At 37.2% G+C, this 26,214-nt stretch overlaps 1 protein-coding gene and 1 long non-coding RNA gene across 3 annotated transcripts; one reads left to right on the top strand and one right to left on the bottom strand.

Annotated features, from left to right (window-relative positions):
* Positions 1 to 7,991: 7,991 nt before the first annotated feature.
* On the top strand, positions 7,992 to 11,453 carry LOC136240798 (uncharacterized). Its single transcript, XR_010693976.1, has 3 exons — positions 7,992 to 9,297; positions 10,574 to 10,645; positions 11,160 to 11,453. It is a non-coding gene; the product is annotated as an uncharacterized lncRNA (long non-coding RNA).
* Positions 11,454 to 13,059: 1,606 nt separating this feature from the next.
* On the bottom strand, positions 13,060 to 26,214 carry LOC136240949 (uncharacterized). Of its 2 annotated transcripts, none has more exons than XM_066032043.1 (2): positions 26,090 to 26,214; positions 13,060 to 17,127 (listed from the first exon to the last, which is right to left on the bottom strand). In XM_066032043.1, coding segments are annotated over exons 1-2 (3,993 nt in total). In that variant the 5' UTR covers positions 26,091 to 26,214; the 3' UTR covers positions 13,060 to 13,135. The 2 variants fall into 2 exon arrangements, with proteins under 2 accessions (XP_065888115.1, XP_065888116.1); XM_066032044.1 differs by having other exon boundaries at positions 13,060 to 17,143; positions 26,090 to 26,185.

Raw genomic sequence — 26,214 nt, 5'->3', positions numbered from 1 at the left:
CTTTGCCAGTACACTGTGAAAACCATTAATTTTATTCATTCAAATGACAGTCTCTATATTGTGACACAATTGCCTTTCGCTTGCTATATACAGTCAATCCTTTGTCTTAAACACTGACTTCTGCCTAGTCTCCCTGTATGGTGAAGGCATCTCTTGTCAACTGTAACAATGCTGCAATGTAATTAGTTGAAATATATGTACCACAATTTCTCGATGGCGTTAGGCAGAAAACACAATAATTGTTAAATATACCTTGGCAAAGCAACCTAACATTAAATACATTATCTTCTACTTGTGTCTTTAATTACGGGTCCTTAGTGTTAAACCATAGATAACATATCCCCCTGGATTGGAATCTAGTAAGCACCACTGGTTACAGGCTGGTTTTGCAACCCTCTTCAATAACAAGACAAGTTTCTCTAGGCGAAACAAGACTCACCACTGGTAAAGGATTCTTTCTCAAGATCAACAGCGAGTTTGGAGGCAAATTGGCTCTTGTGCGAATGGTGGAAGCTAAACCGAATACAAGATGTGATGGTTTAGACACATTCAAGGAAAACACCGAAACCCTGTATGCTACGCCATTCGCACCCAGACCAGTCTACAGAGCATTGTTTGATGACTTCTTAGTATAAATTGTGTAGCGATACTATGTAGAATCACAGGGTAAATGTACTTCCCGTTTTGCCAAATTACCATATCAAAAACCTGCCAAAGAAATTATGGGAAGGTGAGTCAAGGCTATTCTTTATAGCATAGTTTACCTTGTGATGCTTTCTATTTCTACCTACAGCACTTTGTTTAGCCAAGAATGTGCTTCCCCCAAAGCATGTAATCCGCCATTGTAAGACTTCTAACCAAAAGTGACGCGAAGTGGTCAAACTTACCAAAACGATTATCATAGCAATACCACAAGTCATTCTTGTTACAAAATAAAGTTGTTAATTCCACAGTTCGGCTGTATTAGGATTAAATTTGTTGAGGCACGAAACCAGCTTAAGGACACTGGTTCTTGTACAAGTCTATGGGTTCGCAGTGCAGTTTCCAATCCAGGGGAGTATATTATCTATGGTTAAACACAAGTGATCCAATCAAAGCAATTGTTCTATTAGGGTAGTTTCCTTGTTTTGATGTTTAAAAGTTGTGTAGTTTCTGGAAACTAATAAATTTCCCCATATAAATGCACCTGTGCACTTGTGCACACATGTGACATGTATGATTTCCCAAAACAATTTGATATCATGATGTTTGTTGTAGTAGTCCTTGACATACCTGACTAGGCCTCTGCATGTTCAGCTTGCAGGGAACCCTCGGGAAATATTTCCTATGGAGCCACCTTGCATGAAATTGCATTATTCCTGTTCCTGTTATTAACACACTGGTGTGGAAGTCAGCTACTTGAACCACACAACACACTACCGTGTGTTTTGATATATTGTTTTACTGTATCATAGAGTATGGTGGTACTGTACAGTAGGGACCCCAAAGGTTTGGGCGTGGCCCATGAAAAAACATTACCCAAAAGCAGCCTCACTTTTCCCTGATGATGATGAAGTACATGTAGTATTGGTTAAGTAAAACTAAGCCCAAACAAGCCTTCAGATCAACCTGTAATGCTGCTATGAAATTTTAAAAAAATATTGAAAGGAAGTTTTCTACCGACTGATGCCTTCAGACAAGCATAACTTGAAGGCTACAGGCTCGATTTTTTTTCACTGTTCGACGTTGCTTCAGCCAGATAGGTGCCTTTTGGCATACCACAGTATGTACAATGCATTCTTCATATCTTACTAGTGTCCTCCTTTGTGTCCCATTCATCCTAGCTGACAGCGAAAGGTGTTGATTTGGCGGTAGCGCATGATGGCTTCCCTTCGTAAAGGAAATTGTCCGTATTTTTCATAGTGGCTACTTTGATTGCAGAGGTGCTTTTCGAACAGTTCTTGATTCACAACACTGTGTAATGGGTTGAACATACCTGGCAACAAAGCATAATGGATACTTCACTTTTCAGATGATAATTGATAGCTGGGGTGCATTGCACCATTTCTTTCTTTTGATGCGGTATGCGTGGGTTCACCAGTCATAATAGTTTTATTTTACAAGTTAACAAACAAATGCACAAAAAGTTTGTAGGGACCATAACACATCACTGAAACAAGCTGGAGTAGTGCACAACATTAAATCACAGTAAAACAATAAGAAGTGTTATATCCCTACTGTGCATGTACTATGGTCCCTACTGTAGTTGAAAATTCCAATTTTTGTATATTATAACTCATCCATCTCCATATTAGGTGATGTTGCTGGCAATCCTGGCTATGTACAGTGTCAATGGGACTGTCTGCAATCACAATGTCATAGTGAACAATAATGGAACTCTCAATACAACAGCTTGCTGGTGTAACCCAGACTATTCTTGTTCTCAACTGAGTGATGCATTAAATGCTTCTAACTACTTCCAGAATGTCTGCATCACTGTACTTGATAAAAATGTTGTATTGTACAAGCCTGTTACACTGAGGAACATAAGCCATCTTGTTATAAGGGGAATAAGTCACAAACGTATAGTGGCCAGGGTGGGCTGACTGTTCTCCAGTTGAATGATATTGTTATAACTGATTTGATATTTGATGTCCCATTGCATCTAGTTCAGGTCCCATTGTAACTACTATTACACTTAATGTAACTTTGATTATTGCCCACCCAGTTATGTTACTTTCAATGATGAGGTACAGAATGTAACATCACGCAAGTGTGCAACTGAAAAGTCTGGTGGTTATCCAGGAATATCAGGATGTGATGATGAAATATATCAAGCAAATATTACACGATATCATTGGGGAGGAATCCATCCATCCACTAATGAATTTGTAACTTCTCTCTGTCCTTGTAACTTTACCAAGTCACACTAGAGATGCTACTGCCTAACAGCAGGACTCAGTTAGACGAGTTCCAATAACAACCACAGCATCGTACTGGAACAATCTGTGGTGAATGTATGGATGGGTACAGTATGTCAAGTGGGTCAAATTATATCAAGTGTGATCAGCACCGTACTGGAACAATCTGTGGTGAATGTATGGATAGGTACAGTATGTCAAGTGGGTCAAATTATATCAAGTGTGATCATGGTACAATAAAGGGAATTTTGTTCTTTCTATTGTATGAGTGTCTACCGACTCTCCTGTTTGTCTCTATCATCTTATTCTTTAATGTCAACATTACTTCAGGACATTGGAATTCTCTAATATTTTATGTTCAAATATTGGAGACTTTGAGCTTGTATACATTACGAACAAATGATGAATTTTCTAAACCAATTCAAATTTTGATTAAGATTCACACCATCTTATTTGGGATATGGAACCTTGATTTCTTCCCCTATTTTAGGCCGGATATTTGTTACACCAAAGGAATGAAGAATGTACTTGAAATGTTTGCACTGAAGTATTTTACAATTTTGTTTGCTTTTGACTTAATAGTACTGGTGACTGTGTTAAAAAACTTCAGGTGTTTTAATTACATCTGCTATTACCGTGAAATACGTGAAACTATGGCACCGCCTGGCAAATTTGATTACTTTAAACACAAAGTGCTTCAATTGCAACCAAGTGGAACTAATTGTTTGGCAGAACTTCACTGATTCATGGATTAGCTGCCTTCGTTGTACTGTCGTACACTAAGGTTGCTCTGCTTTCAATGTACTTTTTTATCCCTGGACAAATTTATAGACATGGCTCTGAAGTAATTGAAACGAGACTACATCATGTTGGAACAATAACATATTTTAGCAAAGAACATCTGGTTTATGCAGTCCCTGCTTTTGTGCTTATAGTCATTTCTGCAATGCTTCCAGGTTATTTGATATTGAAACCTCTTGTTGGTAACAAGTGTACTAATATAAGATTGTGCCAAAACTGCTACAAGATCATTATTTTTGCTGTTGTGTTTAGGCAAGACAAACTTGATCAGTTGCTGGAAGAATTTTATGGATCTTTCAAGAAAGATTGTCATTTTTATGCTCTGTTCTTTTTCTTGTACCGCTTGGCACTGTATGTAATCACTCCAACCTTACAGATACAGTATGCTGTTCAACAGTGTCTTCTGGGAGGCTTCCTGTTTTTGCACTCTTTATTTCAGCTGTACAGTGAGAAATATCGATTTTCCAACAAACTGGATGCTCTCATCTTTATGAACCTGATTGTCATTAACGTTCTCAGTGTGTACAACTTGCACAGTGTTTTTGATGTTCAAAGTGAATCACAGGTAGTCATTGCAATCCAGATGGTGCTGGTATATCTTCCCTTGGCATTGTGCTGTTCCGTTTTGTATGGTGGTCGAAGAAGACCTGTGTGATGAAGGTGACGGAGAACGGATTCATTTGTTGGAACACAACATCATAGTAGACCCTGAGGGTGACAGAGAGAAAATTGGTGCAAGATTCTACGAATTTGACAAACACTTATGTTGTAGTGAGAAATGATGATGCACCACTGTAGCAAGTAGTGCTACCATGTCTGTATGTTTGACACTAATAATATGCATGTAATTGATATTTATATTTGATATGACCTTATAAGTATTTGATTTGCTATTTACTGTGCTGAGTAATATACAGCAATTAAATATTTTATTATGTTAGGCACAATATAGCTACAATTATATGGAGACAGTCCGAGACCTTGCTATAATTGAAAGCATAATACAAGCTGGTTGTATTAAGTATTATGTTTTGAAGATATTGAAGTTATAAATGAATCATCACTGACATTAACATAACCATGTGTCATCACAGTGCACATTTACCAAACAAATCAAAGGCATCAGAGTAGGTGCGACCAGTGAGACCAGAGCCTCACCACTTTTTGGCTGAAATTAAAAAAAACAACTTGCAAACTTGATGAAACTAAAACTAACAGTAGTGAACATGGAATACTATATTATTACAACAATTGACAGAAACAATACTTATCTAACCTGCTTTTCACTCAAAACAGCTTCTTCGTCCGTATTAAGCGCTTATAAATAATTATCGTTATGTTTAGATTTGGCTTTGTGTCTACTTTGGAAACATTCCTTACAGTTTATCTCTTATTGATAAAGTCAAATGGTAAGATTTAAGTGTAACAAGTACTTTTTGATGTTTTATCATTGAACACTTGTCAGACCAGCTAGCACCTTTCACACAGTACTCCAGTTCTCAGTGTAAAGTTTCAAAATTTTCCTGGTGGGGCATGCCCCCCAGAGTCCCCCCTGGACTGAACCTTACCACTTTCTCTTTTACTCTGATGCCCTGCAAATTAGGTAGAAATATGTAATAATGTTTCACAACCTTAATTAACTCTTATCATATCGGTATTATATTTTCAACCACAAAATTCAATTATTCATATAGTGTTCCTGGAGTAGGAGGGATTTTTTTTCTTTTCTTTGGCCCTTTTCTGTTTCACCTTATTGTTGGCTAGGTTAAGTAATCATTTAGAGTCTCCAGTTCCTGTTAGGTTAGGTAATCCTAAGACTGCAGCACATGTTGCTGTCAGACCTTCAGTGCTGGCCACTGTAAAGTGCTAATAATATTAATCATGAACCATGGTAGTGGTTCATAATAGAGATCGCCTATGTTTTTGGCCAAAATCCTAATAGAACACTCACCTAAACACCACCTTAGGAAGCTCCCCCAACCACAACAGAAGCCTTAGAAGTTAATTTGGAAGAAATTTAGGTCCACTGGAAAATATGAAATCAAAAGGAATGAATAAAAAGTAATTTTTTAAATTTCTGAAATATATCATTTTGTTCATCTTATTATTATTATTTTCCACAGGGCTAGTGCAAAATGTGAGCGCTTTTTGGGGATAAAAACTACATAACATTCCTTCCTGTGTCTTTCTTCACGTCCATGACCTATTTTTAAATGCATATTACAATGTTAACACCCATTCTCAAGCAAATTTGCTTCTTGTAGGTTCACTTTGCCATTGATCTTCTGACTTAGTTTCTGCAAGGGTAACCAACATGTTAATTGTGTTAATAAGTATCCAATCTATTTATGTTAACAAGTTCATTTGGAAACCTTATATCATTACCTATATTTAACCACAGACTCCACAGTATATTAAGTTCACACCAGAGCAACAATGTTGTTGTGTACTTGACTTATTGTGATCATATAGCTGCACAAATCAGAAGCCATACTATTGCTGACCACAGCATGCTATAGACTGCCTATAGTTGGATATGTCAAAGCTGTATAGTACAAAGTACATTCAATAGTATGGAAACGTGTTTACTAACTCTGACAATATTTGCTGGCTACTTAACAGCTATACTGTACACGATGACTAACTTGATATACATGTTTAGTACTGTACCATGTGTATATCAAGCACCATCAGCACCTCTTATTATCATGTTAGTTATACATGAAACTAGTACAAAATAATTTTTAAAAATTAAAATGTGGGAATAGAGATCGCTGAAAAAAGTAAAGAAACAAGGGTCAAAAAGCCAGCATGTTAAACACACAGAGATCTCTATTTGGACTCAAATAAACATTTATACAGAAGAATTCTCAGTGCTTACTGATCATTCTCAGTACTTATCTGCTCCTATTTATATAAACTACTGTTTTCCTTAGTCTCTAGCTATACCATATCCATTGAGTACAAATAGAGATCTGTGTGTGTTTAACATGCTGGCTTTTTGACCCTGGTTTCTTTACTTTTTTCAGCGATCTCTATTCCCATGTTTTATTTTTGAAAATTATTTTTACACTAATAATAATAAGTATTAACTATTATTGGCCATGTACATCAATGTACACTTACATCATGGAATAAACCTATATAACTATATATATATAACCAAAAGTAAAATAAATGTCATACAGCAGTCTACCATCATTAGCTAGTGAGGTAGTCCTGCCAGTTGTGTTAACAACTATCTATATAGTTTCAGGGGACAATAATTGAGCTTCAGGGTATTGGTACTTTGTATGCTAATTCTGTTATGGTGATAATGATGAAGGAATCTGTCATATGAACTGTATACTATCTGTGCTCCCCCACTGTCACTATGGTTACTACTATCAACGCAGTAATTGTCTGTAAACTGGGATCATCCTTTCACAGCCATATCCTTTATTGTTATTAGAATAGTGTGGAATTTCATTAGATCAGCACCCTAATTTCAGTTAAATTAGCTAGAGGTGAAAACAGTAGTGGTATAATAGTGATGGTATCGTTAGTGGCATATAACTTCTGATGAGGTTCTGCATGAGGATATTACAGGACACATGCAGGTACCAGTCACAGTCTATCACTCTACTTGAATGCATAACAAGTAGGTATATACCAGTGCCACAGTGTATATTAGAGTATTGATTAAATTTTTGTAGGAGAGTATAGGTGCATATCTTCACTGACTCAAAGCTTTGCATGCCATTATGCTATATATGGTCATGTAAATTCAAGGTTATATATACCCATCCAAAAACAGCTTATAGCTGTAAAAAAAGTGCGCGTCCAAGTAAAGCAGAGTTAACTGCGACAAAAAGTAATGATATCATAATGCGGCCATGTGCGAGGTGTGCAAGTTGTAATATTAGCTAATCAGATAATACAATGTTATTGTTAAAGTGTTAATGAGAACTATGTGATGCTGCTAGTTTTGAAGTGTGTGAGCATCTTCATAAATGCCACATAAATTTAATTCTCAATAAAGCAATGTGTATAGATTCTCTGATAGTAATAAATAGTTTGAGTTTGGCCACCTTTCCTTTGTTCGTAGCATTGCTGTATACAGGAAAGGCGGCCAAACTCAAACTATTTATTACTATCAGAGAATCTATACACATTGCTTTATTGAGAATTAAATTTATGTGGCATTTATGAAGATGCTCACACACTTCAAAACTAGCAGCATCACATAGTTCTCATTAACACTTTAACAATAACATTGTATTATCTGATTAGCTAATATTACAACTTGCACACCTCGCACATGGCCGCATTATGATATCATTACTTTTTGTCGCAGTTAACTCTGCTTTACTTGGACGCGCACTTTTTTTACAGCTATAAGCTGTTTTTGGATGGGATTTCAATACTTTTTGTTAGAATAAGCAATGCACTGTTGATAACAGTAGGTGAGTCAGTAGTTTCCATGGTTTTGACAGAAACCCCAGATTACAGTGACAGAATATTAAAATATAACTGTAATTTTAGTGGCCAGGGCCGCCCACATTGGGGGTAACTGGGGTATTTTTCCCCCTACCACAGCCTGAAAGGGGCCACTTGAATACCTGTTTAAAGAAAGATCGATATACTCTAATAGAGCAGTCAGGATCTAGACCCTTCCTTGCCCCTGGGCCCCTCTTTAACTCTTTTCCCTGGGCCCTCTAATTTCTCTGGACGGCCCTGTTAGTGGCATGCAACTGCAGTCAACTAACACCCATTTTAACTAGTAAACCCTTAACAACACTTTGCCTTTCATCTTGTACTGCATTGAAACGATCAAGATACTCTATTAGAGCAGTCACAAAACAGCTGTAACACAGCCATAGGCGGCGGAAAGGGGGGGGGGCTTAGCCCCCCCTCAGAATGATATCACACCGAAATTATCTTTCTTGGAGTGGGGCTGAAAACCGTGATAAAGATCGAGATACTCTAATAGAGCAGTCACTCTAATAAAGTATTCAGTGTGTAGCGAGCTATGTAAGGATTTTTATGTAGTTTATCAGCTAGAAATGGTAGCTGGTGAGGTGGAAGCTCTTGTCAGTTGGTTGCGACCTTTTTTTTTTTTTTTTTTTTTTTTTGGTCTCACCTTACTAAACTATAGAAATAAGTCTGGGTCAGCCCAGCCCCCCTCATATCAACTACTTGCTCCACCGCTGAACACAGCAATCAATATTTAGCATAGTTACAACTTCTGCTTAGCATCGGATTGTATAGTTTAAATTACTAGCTACTTACAGACTTTACAATATAAAAATATGGCACTTGTAGAAATGTGACTGTTTTATTAGAGTATCTCGATCTACTTCAAGCATTGACTAATTCAAGTGAAGAAGCTACGCCCCTGCCAAGAGATCTTGTGAAATGAAATGAGAATAGTAAAGAAAAGGCAAGTATGTACAGAGACAATAGAGGGGCGCGTAATTATGTCCTGTTGTAAATAAACGCCTTTAAAATTTATATTACTACTAAATAAACGCACCAGAATAGGCTTGTGTGGCTGTTGTCTCCAAGGTTGTCTCATTATTTGTCTTTTCGTGTTGAAGGGATTTAGTCGCAATTGGTGAGTTTAACTATACATGTATTTGTGTTGTAAAACTTAATTGTAAAAAGGCGATTAGCACATATCATGATAAACATGTATTTGTCACAGTAGAGTCTCTCACGAAGTCACGATTATTATGAGACATTGGACCAGGGTAAAAAATTTACTGCTATATTTAGAGGTTGTAGCGTTTGTATATCTTAGTATCTTAATAAATAATCCCCCATGATCACTAATCACTAATAGTACAGTGAAAACTGGTCATTATTCAGGCCGTAGGGACAAAATTTTCTAACCTTGCCTTTTAAAGAGGTGGCTGCATTATGCGGCCTTAAAAAAAGGTAAGAAGCATGCTGTTCTAACTGGCTATAGAGATGGATTTAGTGTATGACAGCGTATGAGACAGTGAGTGCTGGCAGCAAGGGGGCAGCCAATCTGTTAGAGCACCAAAAGCACTGCTTCAGACATAGGCAGTTGACTGTCAGCCCCAAGTGTAAAAAGTTTCACTGTTGGTCCTTATAAGCTCCTGATGAAGAAAGTGATGAAGTCATTATCCATAGGATATATTTTTCAGAGTATCCATTTCAGTTCTACAATATAGTAGCCAAGCATAAGATGAACATAACACAGCATTCCAGTAGTTTAGTGGTGACCACAACACTGCCTGAGTTAAACTGTGGTGAGATTTGAGACTACCAGAAGCCCTGGAATGTCTTCAACACATGAAATACCAAATATCTAATGCCTGGCTTTCATCCACAGTGGACCTGTCTTGGTGGCCACTTGTACAGAAGGGAAACAGCTAGTTGCCACACCCCTTAATTATCAATTTGTAAAATCGTTAGCAAAATTGTGTGTGCGAGCAAGTGCGATGTGGCAGTGCCGTGTATATGATTGCTGCCTAGCAGTGACACATCACGAGTATTGAAGTCACAATGCATTACTGTATCATCCATCTAAATACAATCTCTGAATGTGTCATTTTGTGTAGAGAGCAATCTTCCACAAGAAGTGACCTGCAGGTTTCAGTGTATATTGTTAACCATTAATATTGTTCACAATATTGTGAACTATATGTACAGTGAAACCTCACTTAGTGGCCACCTCTTTAATAAGACCACCTCATTATATTGGCCACCTCTAGTAGGTCCCAAATATAGCTAAGCATTACTTATGACCTCATTAATAAGGCCACCTTGTTATTCAGGCCAAATTTTTTGGTCCCACAGCCTGCCATATTAATGAGGTTTCATTGTACTTATGTGAATTTTTATTTTTCGTAACTTTTCTTCAGGTTTACTGATGGGCACTATGAAGCATTGTTGACTGGTACGTGTATAATGTGGTGACTTGAAATGCTAAAACAGTACGTAGCGTGTCTTGTATGTACATGTAATGTGTTGTAATGTGTCCACACATCCACACATCTTAGAAATAAATGTAATTGTATTCTCTATAAATAGTCAGTTCCATTGTGCCACTGGGTCATAAGTTGGTTGAGTATGGATCATCCAGGGCACTTGAGTCACATTTTGTCCTGGCCAAGTGGATCTCATCCACTGACAGAATATACAGGATCAGATCACGTGTATAAATTACGGTGGAACTTGTTTATTGCCACCTTCACTCATTCAGCAGGTAACAGTGTATAAATTCTCAATTGGAATTGGCTTTTCAAGAGTGGTTGTCTTTCTATACTAGTGGCCATTAAGATAGGTTGTACTGATAGAGTGTACATACTAGAGATGCAACAATATCCTCCACTTAGTGTCGTTTGATAGTGATGCAATGGAGACTATGTATTATTGCATTTAAATACTATACTATTATATTGCAACTCTAGCACGTATTTATAACAGGAATGTTTGTTAACCGTTTAGACATACTGGAGCCACACCCACTCATCTGGATTCTACAAATGGAGTCATACCAACTTGTTGTCATCATACTCACTCGTTACTCCCATTGTGTTTGGATGAATATACATGCCGTCATGTGAGACTTGCTACCATGGCGGGCCACTGGAAAACATTTGCATAGCAGTTATATTACAGTCATTATTGTACAATTCTTACATTATTGTTGTGAAAACTGTTTGGTATTCATGTGTCTCCTCTGTATGTTGTAATTACATGTGTAATTTTGTGTGAGGGTGCTATAAAATGCAATAATGCATGGTGACAATTGTATTAGGCGATTTTGCACACTTCCTTTTAAGCTAGCTACATGTGCTAATTACTCACAGCTTGTGTCAACAACTGGTAACCGCAGTTGTACTCTTGTGTCATTCTTTAAGCCGCACCCTTAGAGGACAAATTATGTGGGGGCGACTAATTTCAAAACGAAGGATGGTATGCAGCACCATAGATTAGCTATATCTATGGACTATAATCTATGGCAGCACACTTCTTGGTGGCTATATGTACTGATTAACTACATAGAGCGCCAGTTCATCAATACCCAGAGACCGCAGTTGTGCTCTGCGTCATTCTTTAAATTCCGAGTAAAATTCTTAGAGAGCAAATGACGTGGGGGCGACTAAATTCAAATTTCAAACTAGCCATTCTCGAAAACAAATGTTTCAATCTGAACGAAACTTTCAGAACAGTTTAAAGACACATTGCCCTACATGCCAAGCGAGTATTGCGGAAAACAACAATCTGGGATTTGTATTTGGCCTCTAGGTCGACTGAGGACGACTGAAACTTCGTTTGGTGCTGAAATCACGACTGTAGGGTAATCATGTATGGTGAAATCGATGATGTGAATCTTGAGGTGATTGAGTGAATACTGAAGCGATAACAGGGCGATCAATGTTCGGAATGCACAAAGGAACGCAAGGCATACACCTGCGGTTGCGTCTAACCGCATGCGATAAAAAAAAAAATAAAAAAAAAAATGAAACGTCCCCTTTCATGTCGGCAATCTCGATCACGAAACAATCGGCATGGATTTGCTTCACTGCTTGTGTGGTAGTTACTAGTGACACGATGAGTTCAACTCCAGAGTTTCAGAGGGATAGCGTAAGTGACGGGTGGATTACAGGAAGGCCAAATTTGAGAACGTTCGTTCTTGTAAAATCCTCACGTAGTGGTCGCGTCATTTATTGTCTGCGGCGCGCGTTTCTGCTTTACTGGCCGCGCGACTCACTACCGTGAGTCTTGATATAATATCACATCAACCAAACTATAATACAACCCATCACTGATGTAACAAGTTTCATATTATGGGTCCATACCCTTTGTTATCGGCATGGTAAAGATTGGCTTTGTTTGCAAGCATTTGCAGGACCATTTTACATTCCACATTAACCACAATGACAAATCAACCCATTAGGAATGAAGAAATTATAAATGACACGAACATGCAGGCTAACTAAACAGCAGAATACTAAACCAACTATGTAATACACCGAAATCTCTCTAGTCCGGCACCTCTGTAATCCAGAATACCTCTATAATCTGACGTTGTTTTGTATCCCAAAAAATACTTTTTTTTCTATGTAATGCTACCTCAATAATCCAACATCCTTGCTAATCCAACACAATTTTCTTATCCCAGTGAGTCTTGGATTTTAGAGGTTTCACTGTAGTTAGAAACTTACCAAAGGAATGTATACAGGCAGGCAGATGGCTTTCAGCAATGCATTCATTTCAATGTTGATGGCATATAATAGCCATGTTGCTAGGTTACAATCTGTGATGAGTAAAACCACTACCACCATTGTATACCACTTGACACAATTGTCTAATTACTGAAGTAATTTAATACACACAGCTGTTTCAAGTAACGAATGTAATCTAACTGTGTAGCTAAATATCTAGTGTGTGCATGCAGTTGCTTAGACTGTGACAAGTTAATCCTGATCAGGATTCACCACATAATAGTCATTTAGCATATTAATGGATTCAAGGTATTGTTGTCTGTCTCTCTCTCGGTCTTCTTCAAGATCTACTGATTCATGATCTGCTTCATTTGGTTGGTTCTCATTTAATTGAGGCTGGTTTCGTTGACGACCATTTTGGTGATGACCATTCTCCTGAGGATCATCAGAATGAATTTTCTTCAACCAATGAATGAAGCGATACAATACATAGATTAATGGCAAATAGATGAATATTAACTGTAAAATAACTGCAAACTGAGATTCACCCTGAATGTCAACTACACTGTAATAGTTGTACATACTAATTGCATTGATAACACTCAAGTTAAAGAAAATGAGGGCATCCAGTATGTTGGCTGATGAAAACAGTTCACCATATGGCTGAAAAATAGAATGAATGAGCAAGAAGAACCCCAATATACCTTGTTGGAATGAGTATTGAAATGTAAGTGATGTGGTAAATGCTAGCATAGCATATAGGATCAAGCGGTAAAAGAAAAAGAACCCAGCATAATAGCGTCGATTATCTTTAAAAGATCCATAAAATTCCAGCAACAGTTGATCAATTTTATCTTGTCTAATGTAACAACACATGGCATCCTGACATTTCTTGAAGTATCCTCCATTTCCATCGTCAGGGAACAGCTTACCCCAAAAAGGTTTGACAGTTAAATACAATGGAAATATTACAGAGGCCACCACCAGAAAGAATGATGGAATGGCATACCAGAGGTGATCACCTCTAAGATATCTCATTGTTCCAACATGATGGACCCTAATGTCAACTACTTCAGCTCTAGATCCATAGAGTGAACTCGGAATAATAAATTTCATTGAAATCAGTGCTACCTTGGTGTACGACAGAACAATTACAGTTGCAAATCCATGGATGAATGAAGCATTTGAACTATTCCAAACTTTCTTCCATATTTTCTTGTATCGTGGTTCATCTTGATTGACACTTGCTTCAAGTAATGGTATAGCTTCTTGGTTTATCCTTTGATGGTGTACACCATTTTGATTTGTGCAAAAGCATGTGAAGTTGAAGCAATTGTAATTTTTTGCTATGGCTAACACAACAATCAAACCCAAGGCAAATAGAACAGTAACATATTTAAGTAAATAAAGGCCAAAAACATTCTTCAATCCTTTGATATAACACTGTTCTGGTAAAAAATCCTGAAAGAAATTAAGGTTCCATATGCCAAAAAAGGTAGTATGAATTTTGATCAGAATTTCTATGGGTTTAGAAAACTCATTGGTTCTTCGCAATGCATACAAATCCAAAGTCTCCAATATTTGGAAATAAAATATCAGAGAATTCCAATGTCCTGAAGTAATGTTGATGTTGAAGAATAAGATGATAGAGACAAACACGAGAGTTGGTAGACATTCATACAACACAAAGAACAAAATTCCTATTGTTGTTCCATGATCACACTTGATACAATTTGACCCACTGGACATACTGTACCCATCCATACATTCACCACAGATTGTTCCAATACGATTTTGTGATTGACATTGTGATTCATCCAACTGAGATCTACTGTTAGGCAATAACACTGCATATTTAGACTTCTCAAAAGTACAGGAACCTTGGGGACAGTTAGCAGTAACAAATTTATTTGTGCGTTTATGGATTCCTCCCCAATGATACCGAGAAATTCTTGCTTGATATATTTCATCATCACATCCTAATATTCCTGGATAGCCACCGGATACTTCAGTTGCACACTTACAAGATGTTGCATTTTGTACCTTGTCAAGAAAAGAGACATAGCCAGGTGGACAGAAGTCGAAAGTTATGTTAAGTATCACAGTAGATGCTACGTGCCCTAAGCTAGTTACAGTTATGTTAAACGTTGAGTTCAATTTTCCGTACACTTGCATAATATCACTGTACACATACACTGATCGGTTACCAACTTTACCTGTTTCTTCATCATTGGACTGGATAAAGAAAACAGTCTTAGCTTGCTGCCCTTTATCATCTGACTGGTTAAAGGGCAAATGGTATGTCTCTCCAGGAGATATCCTTAAATCAGTTTCATTTGTGCTAAGAAAATTAGCATCAGTAGCAATTTCCATTTCTCTTGCAAAAGGCTTTGTTCCAAGCATACCATCAAATTCAAATGATTTCCAATGAAAAACACTTTTGATATCATCTTGAGTTACAAGAGTGTAACTCTTACCCCATAAACAAGATCTCAGTGTTGTAGCGTAGATTGAATGTCCTCCATGCTGAGCAACATTTTGTTGAAATCGAATCTTGGTAGTCCACATATCTGGCTCAATTGTAGCATTAAAATATTGAAAAAAACAATTCCAAGTGGCAATCATGTTATGTTCATTGATCAGTTCTGCATATATTGCTCCACCCATTGCATCAGCTTTGTTTCCACTGAAAGTTACAGCAGTGTTATCTCTGACATTAATCCAAGATGATGCCAGTAAAGAAACAGCTGCTCCTCTTCGGCCTTTGTTATTAGCAAATGTTAACACACAATTGTCACTGATATTAACACCAGCAGCAGAAATAACTAAAGCAGATCCTTCATTTGCATTGAATACTACAGAGCCTTTAAATGTAACTACAATAAAATTAGTATATAAAGTACCAATACCCTGCAACTCAAACTGTCCCACTGGCATAGATAGACTATTCCCCACAAATGAGCAGTTTTCAAACACAACTGGCAGAACTACTCCACTAGCTAACGACTGATAAAGAGATAAATCTACTGCTGCTCCAAACCTAGCCACATTATTTTGCCAATTACAGTTATCAAAATACAGGATGTTAGTTGCAAGCTGTTGTGGTTCTTTAACAATGAGATAAGATAATCCTCCACCCCAATAAGCTGTGTTGCCTGTAAAGTCACACTGAGAAAAGAACACTTTATTATTACCTGGTGAATTTGTATTCTCATATGAGCTGTATACTATCTGTGCTCCACCTCCTCCTCCACTGTTGCTGTGGTTACTACTGTCAACACAGTGATTATCAGTAAACCGGGACCTTTCTTTCACACTTACTGTATTGTTATTAGAATAATGGTTGAATTCTATTAGAAGACCAGCACCCCATTTAGCTAAATTAGAAGTGAAGACAGTGTTGGTAATAGTGATGGTATTGTTAGTGGCATAACCTCTGATGAATATGGACATTCCTCCACCACGACCAAATGTTTCTTTTGCACATGGTAACAATGTAACATCAGAAGTATGCGTATGTCTGGTCATCTTCTTTGCAATGTTATTTGTAAAGTAACAAGTATCTACAGTATATTGAGAGTGACTGTTTCTGCTATTACTTGATAGTACAGCATGAGAGAAACTGTCAGGAAGGCAAAATGGAAATTCTATATAAAGCCCACCCCCTCCAGGGTATTCTCCATCACCACTCACATAATTACTGTCAAATACACTGTTACTGATGGTGACTACCCCACCAGTGTTAACAATGGAAAGACCAATTCCATTATTTTGATAGAACATAACAGAATCTACTACAACATTGCTGGTGTTATACACAGTAACAGCAGAGCGATATTTAGCTGGTGATGAGGTGTTCCAAGTGGTACTGTTCTGTAACATACCACAATTAGATATTGTTAAATTAGCTATCGTCAGGTGATCTACTTCAACAAAATATAATCCAGCATCACTGTAGTTACATGTCACAACTGTTTTTAAAACTCCAGCTCCTTCAATAGTGATAGATGACAGACCAATCATTGTAGCGTTGAGGGTTGACAGGTTAAATGACCCACTAGCTAGTTGTAGTCTGGTATTGTTATTAGTCACACCTCCTAGTGCATAGTTGAGACTACCACAAGGCACAGATCCTGTCCAACAGGTTAAATTGTAAACACCATTCACTGGATCAACTTGTATGACCTGAACTGCTTGACTTGATGACACCTCAATGAGTGCCAATAACAGGATGAACAGCATCACTAAGATGGATGATATCTATTAACACAATGCACAAGACTGACTACAGCTCATATCAATGATTCTTATTAATAATCACAGTAGCTAGTACTTAATATACAGTAGGGATAAAATTGAATTGCATTTTCCTACCAAAAAATACAAGAAACCAGTCTTGCATTACTTTCATGGTGCCTTGGCAATATGCCCAAACACTACTTTCACAAAGCCAGAGATGGAGGAAAGACTGGAGGCTTAATAGTAGAGCGGCCAAGCAAAAAAATCGTTTACTTATTGATAAACTGAAAAGCACCAAACTTCATACAACATTTGCTTAATTAATACTATTTCATATTAGATATGCAGTGTTGGGCAAGTTACTTTGTAAAAGTAACTAGTTACATATTACATATTACTTGCAACTGAACTATTTAGTTATGCACCTATCAATGTTAAGCCCCACTACCCCCCTCCCGGGCTTACTAGGGGATTAGTGGGGGATTTTGACCTGATTTGATCTGAAACTCTGCCCCACTAGTGGGGCATTTGACCGCTCAAAATTTTAGGCGTTTGTTTTAACTTGCAAGCTAAAGGAATTGACCTGTTTCCTAAAGTACCTAACAGCCATACTACATGGAGATTTGACCACTAGTCGTTCCCCCATGGGTGGAGAATTTGATTTTTCAAAAAGTCAAATCCCCACCATTTCCCCCACTACGCCCGGGAGGGGGTAGGTGGGGGATAACATTGATAGGTGCATTACAGTTACATATTATCCATAAAATAAAGTAACTGTAATAATATTACATATTATATTACTTTGTGTCCACAGCCTTAAGCTATCACGTGTGAAGCTACCACTTTATCACGTGACATGATTGTGTTGTTGGACAATGTGCAAATCTTGGTTATAAGTAAGGAGCTGGTGAATAAGTAGGCTTCGTTACTTCGTTGTGGCTAGGCGTTACTCAGACGATAACTAACGAGATTAGTAACTTCGTTACATGTAGTAATAATATTAGACTCGTTGCAGTAACTATATTACTTAGGTAACGCGTTACATTTGTAAGTAAAGCAACTTGAGTTATATTACCTATTTTTATAGCGTATTTCATTATATTACTTACTTACCACAAAAGTAATAATATTACGTAATGCGTTACTCCCAACACTGTAGATATGGTGCCATTAAAATTACCCATCATATCATGCTCAAAGAACCTGAAAAGTAAAATCAATAGAAAATGTATTGGGAAGCCATAAAAGTATCCAATACTATACTGAAACTGCATCTGCATATACAAGCAAGGGGTAGTCATATCCAAAAGCTGATCAAGTCCACCCAGGTCATTAGCTTACCATGTTAAAAGCACAGAGGGTCATGGTATATGAAGTCATAAATGTGCAATATATTGGACTGTGCCTGTACTTTTAACACTGAAATTCTGGCTCCATTAGAAGTGTTTAAAAACAGCTTATTGTACCACATTTTGAAAGAGTTTCTGATTTCACCTGTAAATTTGAAATACATTCATGCAATTTAAACAAAATGAAGTTTTTAAGTGTACCTATATGTTTTCTTTACCAGCTAGAAATGGGCTTATAACCTAGTTTAAAAGTTGCAAAACATGGCATAAGGCATTGATTTTGACTTGACACTGTATCTCAAATTATTTAGTATACCTTACTCAACTTCCGCAGAAAATTTGGTGCTTTTATTACAAAGTAAATAGTTTCATCAAAATTTGGTGCTTAGCCACTCTACTATAAGGATAGAGCTGTGAAACTGGACAAAATGTCATAACCGGTTACTGGGGGAAATCATAGCTACCGGTTATCCAAACTTAATGAATTTTCTCCTAATGTTTATGCTGGACTTAGTTTGTAAGCTACATACACCTTAAAATGTATAGTATAGATTTTCAGACTGTAGTCAAAGTAATAGGCAACAAATAAACCTGAATCCTGCAACAAGTATGATATCAATGTTGAAGAATGAAAAGAGTATTAGCTATAGAGATCGGTTATCCGATTATGAAAAATAACTGATAACTGAACTTCTAAAAATAACTGGTAGATTAATTGGTTACCCAATTAAGTTTCACAGCTCTACTTAAGAATACAAACATATTATATCTTACTAAATTTCTTCCATAGCTGTATTTTAATGCTTACACATCACATCTGACTGCTCTATTAGAGTATCTTGATCTTGCACGTTTGTGAGAATGTTGGGGAAGATCCAGGGTCTGGGGTATTAGGTATGTATGAGCACTCATTAAGTGGGGGTCAACTCCCCACAGGCTATAGGCATTTTATAATGCTAAACTATTTTGCAATTTTTTATATTATCATTGTAAACAAGCTTTGCTTCTGAGTTGTTATAGTGATCAGTGACAGTGGTGATCTTCATGAGTAGCTAGTTGATAACTCTAATAATGATGCACCGATACCAATACTAATATTGGACCTAATTTGGTAGTATCATAATTGTATTGGTAAAGCTATAAAAAGCCTGATACAAGCCCAAGAAGCCCAGTCCACACTGTGGTATACTGTAATTTGTGTCATGCCTACAGGGTAAACTGCTTTGAGGAATCAGTTGGTAGTTAGGTTAATCATTATAGGAGTGCCTTTTGGTGATTTGAAAGAAATAAAGATTACAGCAATGAAGATACAATGCAAAAACCAACAGTGTGTAACAATCATGCATGTGTTTGTGTTTTGTTTTAAAAATGTTTAGTTGCCTTGCCTACTAGGCAAACCCAGCTTATAGGAATGAGCTGTAAATGGTATATAGGTGGACTAATCATTATAGAACAGTTTAGTCACAATGAGTTATACTGTGAAACCAACTACATGTAACAAAATGCTTGATCAAGATATTCAAATAGTGCAGTCGCCCTATTAGAACATTCAGTTAGTGGCAAGTCACCCTGTAGAGAGTTCAGCTAGAAACAGGTCACTTGGTAGAGAGTTCAGCTACAACATATCACCATGTGGAGAGTTCAGCTGCATGCAAACAAATTGCCAGTTCAAAATAATGGAGCATGTAACTACAACTTTGACAGAAAGTCAAAATAGAATTTGTGGCTTACCACCCTTCTTATTTCATGACTTTTGTCAACAATCTCTATTCCCCATTTAATTTTTTATTCATTTATTTATAACATCATCAATGCTTTGCATAGTTTGAATGAATTCACAAGAAGCGAGTGTGTACAACAATGGAAGAATTGCAAACTGAAAATTGAAAAGCTGCCTGTTAAGAGGGATGGCTTAAAGAAAAAATCTATCTATGGCAGAGAAAGCGTACAGATATTAAATCCACACAAAAACAGCCAAGCTGTGAAAAAATGGTGCGGCCTTAAAAAGCCTGGATGAAAAAGTTGTGAAATCAAAGGTGGTAGCCAAGAAATGGCTGCAATGATGGTAATGCTAAAAAAATTTTAAAATGGCTGTGTGCATTGTTAAAATTTATTAGCATTAACATTATTGCGGCCATTTCTTGGCCGCCACCTTTGATTTCACAACTTTTTTTTTACCAAGGCTTTTTAAGGCCACACCATTTTTTTCTAGGGATCCGCCGATTATGCTGGCATAATAATGAGCATAATAGGTGCCTGAAAGCATTGAGCATAATGCTAGCATAATAGGCAGAACACTTGTGCGTTATCATAAATTCTTGCTTATATCAAAATACATATCACAGAAAAAGATCGATATACTCTAATAGAACAGTCAGAGTGCTGACTGTTCTATTAGAGTATATCGATCTTTTCTGTGGGAAGCATTTTGACAAGCAAGGATTTAGAGTCTGTACTTCAGCAACTTACTGTTTGCCATAAAGTGCAAATTTACTAGGAAAACATGGGAATTAAGGTATAAATATCGAGCATAATAGGTAAATATTGAGCATTAATTTAAGCATAATAGGCAAAATTTTGAGCAGTGCAGCATAGCATAATAAGTAAAATAAGGAGCATAATCGGCGGGTCCCTACATTTTTTCACAGCTTGGCTGTTTTTGCGTGGATTTCTTCACTTCTTTTGTACTTTATAAGGCCCCATAACCAGCCTAGGGCTGACTTTGAGGTTTGTTTTATTTCTTTTCTATATTCAGTGCTGGTCACTGCAAAGCACTAATAATAAATAGTAATAATAATATGCAGACACAATGATGACTATTGAAGACAGGCTTATAAATGTATTACATTGCATGATTTATTTCAATATTTGATAATATTATTGTAATTACTCTAATAGAGTGCACATTTTTTTTGAGGACTTCTAATAAAACATACATAGAATGTTCTAGTACTTCTATTGGTAGCGTAAGTCACCAATTATTGGCACCATTTCATCACACAATTGTAATTCCTTAATTCAATGTCGTATGAACTTCCGGTTTGAACCATTTAATAGAGCAGTCCTTCGTCTCTCAGCACACCAAATTTTAATTATCTCACGTTACTGAACACCCTGTTACAAGGAAAATCGCGATGCTTATCGTGTGTCAATTATCAGCATGGGGTACCTATTATCAGCAACTGTGCTTCCGTGATTGACCAATTATCAGCACATTGTGCGATTTTGTGTGTAACTCCATGATGCCTTGTTGGTTCCTTGTGAAATTTTTATGGGAGTTGCAGTCCTTGGAAAACTTGGTTTCACAGAAGTTTTATGAAGATGAGGCCAGCTGTTCAAGGGATATTCAGGTTAGACCTAAAAGCATACTGGTTTCCAATATAAAATTATTTTTAAGCAATTCCATGCCTAACCAGCATAGCTTGTATATAACTTTAATAACAATATAACTTTAACAACAATATAATAATTGCACTAGTCAGATCACAACTATTACATTGTTCACAACTATTGAGGCCTCAACTAATAAGAGACATTACTGCACTAGAACGCATTCAACGAAGAGCCACTAAATATATTCTTAACGATTATACATCCTCATACAAACTCAGACAGGAACAACTGCATTTCCTGCCTCTCATGTATCACTACGAACTCCAAGATATACTGTTTCTAATAAAATCATTAAAGTCACCCACTGATAATTTTAACATCTACAACTACATCACTTTTGCAAGAGGCAACACCAGATCTGGGATTAACCAAAAACTGAATCATCCAAGGACATCATCAGTAACACAACATCATTTTTACTTTAACAGGATAGCCAGACTATACAATTACTTACCAGTCATTGATCTTTCACTGTCTACCAACACAATTAAACATCGTTTAACTAACTATTTATGGTCGCATTTTACTAATAACTTCAACCCTGAGAGAGCTTGTACATTTCATCTTTTGTGCCCTTGTCACCGCTGCTCTAGAGCGCCAATTTCTACCAATTTTAACAAACTCTAGTTATCTATTGTAATTATAAGTAACTAATAGTTGTAATTAATTAGTTATTGCACTGCATTGTATGTATTTTTCTTTGGCAGTGGGTATCTATTACCCACTGACCTTTAATGCAGTCTTGAACTGCATTAAAAAGTATTAAAAATAAAATAAAATAAACAATAATTACCGAATGAAAACAATTCGAAGCAATGTTTTAGAGGATATAACAGCCGATTGTGGAACTTGGTAGCCTCCATATACCCTGTAGCCTCTATAGTTAGTGTCGATAATTGGTACCTGCCGATAGTTGGCAACTTACGCTAGATCTATGAAATTAATTATAGCAGATTTGAACTAGAAGTTTCATTTATTAAGCAGAAATTAAGTGAGGTGATCAGCCAAGACTGCAGTGGTTCAGTGGTTAAGGATGCAGTTGTTAGGTATGGAGGTCCCTGGTTCAAACTCTGGTAAGTTTTTTCAACATTTTTTGTACATCTTTTTACCCTAAGGTGACTGCTCTATTAGAGTATCTCGATCCCGCAATTTTGCACTTGTTTGGTTTTTGCTTTATAACTTTGTCACTGTAACTCTATTGCTATTCACACTATAAAAAGGCACTGCTATGATGATCAGCCTATCTACACATCAAAAGTTCAAGTTATTTCTATACTCGGTTTACCCTGTAGCCGTGACACTGAGAAGTTTGATCCTTTTTTATGTGAATAAATGCTCATAATTCCTTGGATATTCCTCAGATTCACAGCAAACTTGGTAGATGAATCCACCATTACACGCTCTTCATTTGTGCCAAATATCGAGGCAATTGAGTTATACATTTGTATTTTATAGCAATTTTTACAGAGTGTGCAAAAAGAAATTGAAGCCCCTGTAGCCTGTAGCCCCCTATGGCATAAGAAAAAATGAATAAATTAAAATGAAACTTTGAACGCCCATATCTCGCAAATGGCTGTTGCAAATTTGCTGTGTAGCCTACCCTACCTGGCGGACAGCTTTAATGAAAAAATGGTGTGCTTTGGAGAAGGGGCCATGGAGCTATGCACGCATGAAAAGATTGTTTTCTTCCTGTCAATATATATCTAATCAAAAACAGCCAATTCAAGCTGTAAAAAAAGGTGCGGCCTCCAAAAAAGCCAGGGTGAAAAAAGATGTGAAATCAAAGGTGGCAGCCAAGAAATGGCTGTGATGGTAGGTTAATGGCAAAAATTAATAATGACAATTCAGGTGAATTTGTGTTGCCTCCTCCACTAGGATTCGGCACCAAATTCACCTGAATTGTCGTTATTAATTTTTTGCCATTAACCTACCATCACAGCCATTTCTTGGCCACTACCTTTGATTTCACATCTTTTTTCACCCTGGATTTTTTGGAGGCCACACCTTTTTTAACAGCTTGGCTGTTTTTGATTAGATATCACTTCCTTTTGTAATTTCATACCCAAAGCCAGCCTATGGTCAGCTTTATGTATTTCTTATAACTGGCCTTTTTCTTTACCAAAGATCTAGAGAGAAGATTATTACATATGAAGAAGATTTTAATGATTTGTTTAGCTACACGTACATTTAAGCAATAATTTACAATAGTGTTAATTGATCATAAAAATAAGGTTAAACTGTTTGCAGCTGAATATTCTACAGGGAAATGTGTACGTAGTTCTACAGAGAGCCTCATAATGTAACTGTACTCTTTGACTACATGGTGAATGGTTTGTAGTTAAACTCACCACATGGTGGCTTATTTCTAGCTGAAACACTCTACAAAATGTAGCTGAATTCTCTCCTGTTTTCAGCTGATCTCTCTACAGGGTGACTTGTTTCTAGCTTATCTCTCTACAGGGTGATTTGTTTCTAGCCGATCTCTATAAGGTGAATTGTTCAGCTGATCTTTCTACAGGGTGACTTGTTTCCAGCTGAACTTTACAGGGTGACTTGTTTCTAGCTAATCTCTCTACAGGGTGACTTGTTTCTAGCTACACTCTCTACAGGGTGACTTGATCCAGCTGATTGCTCTACAGGGTGATTTGTTTCTGGCTGATCTCTCTACAGGGCTGCTTGTTTCTACTGAGCTCTCCAGGGTTACTTGAAAAATAGTTGAACTCTTTGCAGGTAACAGGGTAACTTACGTACCTAACTGATCTCTCTACAGGGGGATTTATTTCTAACTGAATACTGTGAAGGGTGATTTATTTCTATAGTACGTTCACATTGAGCTGAATCCTGAAAAACAGCTAAAAATTAAAAGTGGATTTTTTCTCAACAGAGTTAACATTTCAGCCAACCAGATGATTATTGGTAACAGCAAAGGTGTCAACAACAGACATGTACGGTTTGGCTCCATTACAAGTTCGGGAAAGGGCTGTAATGGACACTGTATTTGTATGGCTTCCCCATAGGAAATGTATTGTGAAAATTTTGTTTGGCCGTAAATATTATGTCAAACATTTGAACAAAAAGATTTTGAAATATTTTTAGCGGGTCAAGCACTACTACAAATGAGCCAAATTTCAAGATCGTGAGTAATTGCATCCATGAGTTATTAAACGTTTTTGAGGATTCAGCTCAATGTGAACATACTATAGCTGATTTTTCTACTGAGAGATTTGTTCATAGCTGGATTCTCCATGGGGTGACTTGAAAAGTACTTGGGCTCTTACAGGGTGATTTGATAATGCTGATCTCTCTACAGGGTGCCTTGTTTCCAGCTGATCATGATCTTTCTATAGACTGATTTTTTCTAGCTGATCTCTCTACAACATGATTTGTTTCTAGAAATTTTCAGAGGGAGTTTCAGATTCCACCGTAATTGTGATTTCAAAGGCAAAAGTTGAAGTTTCGCTGGTAGAAAGTCCTACTATAACATACTATGTATAACTCGTGGTGATTTTATCACCCACACGACGAGTTGTCAATAAATTTGGGCCAGCTGAAACCATTGCAATCCCCTGTATCCACCACTGAATAAGAAGGGTCTAGTGCTTTGAACTTGTCAATAGCTAGTTTTATTATTATTATGGGCTTTACTATAGAAGGGGATTTCCACCATACCTTCTGCTAAAAAGAAATAACTACCTGCCTATTCACACCTGGCCCGGGCAAGACTGTTCCAGTGTAGCCAGACCTTCAAGTTAAGTCATCATGTTGGCTCCGACTTCCTTGACGCAATGGCAAAAAGTGGTCTGGAGTGGAAATTGAACTGATGTATATACACGATAGTATATGGTCTCAAGTTGATCCATGCCGATCCATGCTTAAAATCCGTTTGCTGGCTCTGCTCCAGGACCTATAATTGTACAGCTACTTAGTCCCATACCTTTACCTTGGTGGGGCTTATTAGGAGATTAGCTATATAGCTAAGATAAAATAGCTGTAAAAATAATGCCGGTTCCTCTGCAGCCGGGTTCGCCGCGGCAAGCTGGCAAGAACCAGGGCAACTGAGAACTCATCACAGAACCGAACACCAGCTAACTGCGGGGTTATCGCGGACTACATCAACACTACAGCCGAGAAAAAGTTATAGCTAGATCTCGAGCTAGATACGAGATATAGCTAGCTAACTACCAACTGAACGAACACTGAGACTCAGAACTGAGTGAACACTTACTAAATCTAGTCTTAGCTCGCTCCAGTAGATTCAAGGACTGATATACTTCTCGCTCTCACCAACACACCAATGGAACGTTAGTCTGAACACGCTGAGATGATACGGTCTGCGGTCCCTGGAATATA

The sequence above is a fragment of the Dysidea avara genome, chromosome 12 (assembly GCF_963678975.1).
Source record: "Dysidea avara chromosome 12, odDysAvar1.4, whole genome shotgun sequence".
Taxonomy (NCBI): domain Eukaryota; kingdom Metazoa; phylum Porifera; class Demospongiae; order Dictyoceratida; family Dysideidae; genus Dysidea; species Dysidea avara.
This window is presented reverse-complemented; position numbering and strand designations above follow the sequence as displayed.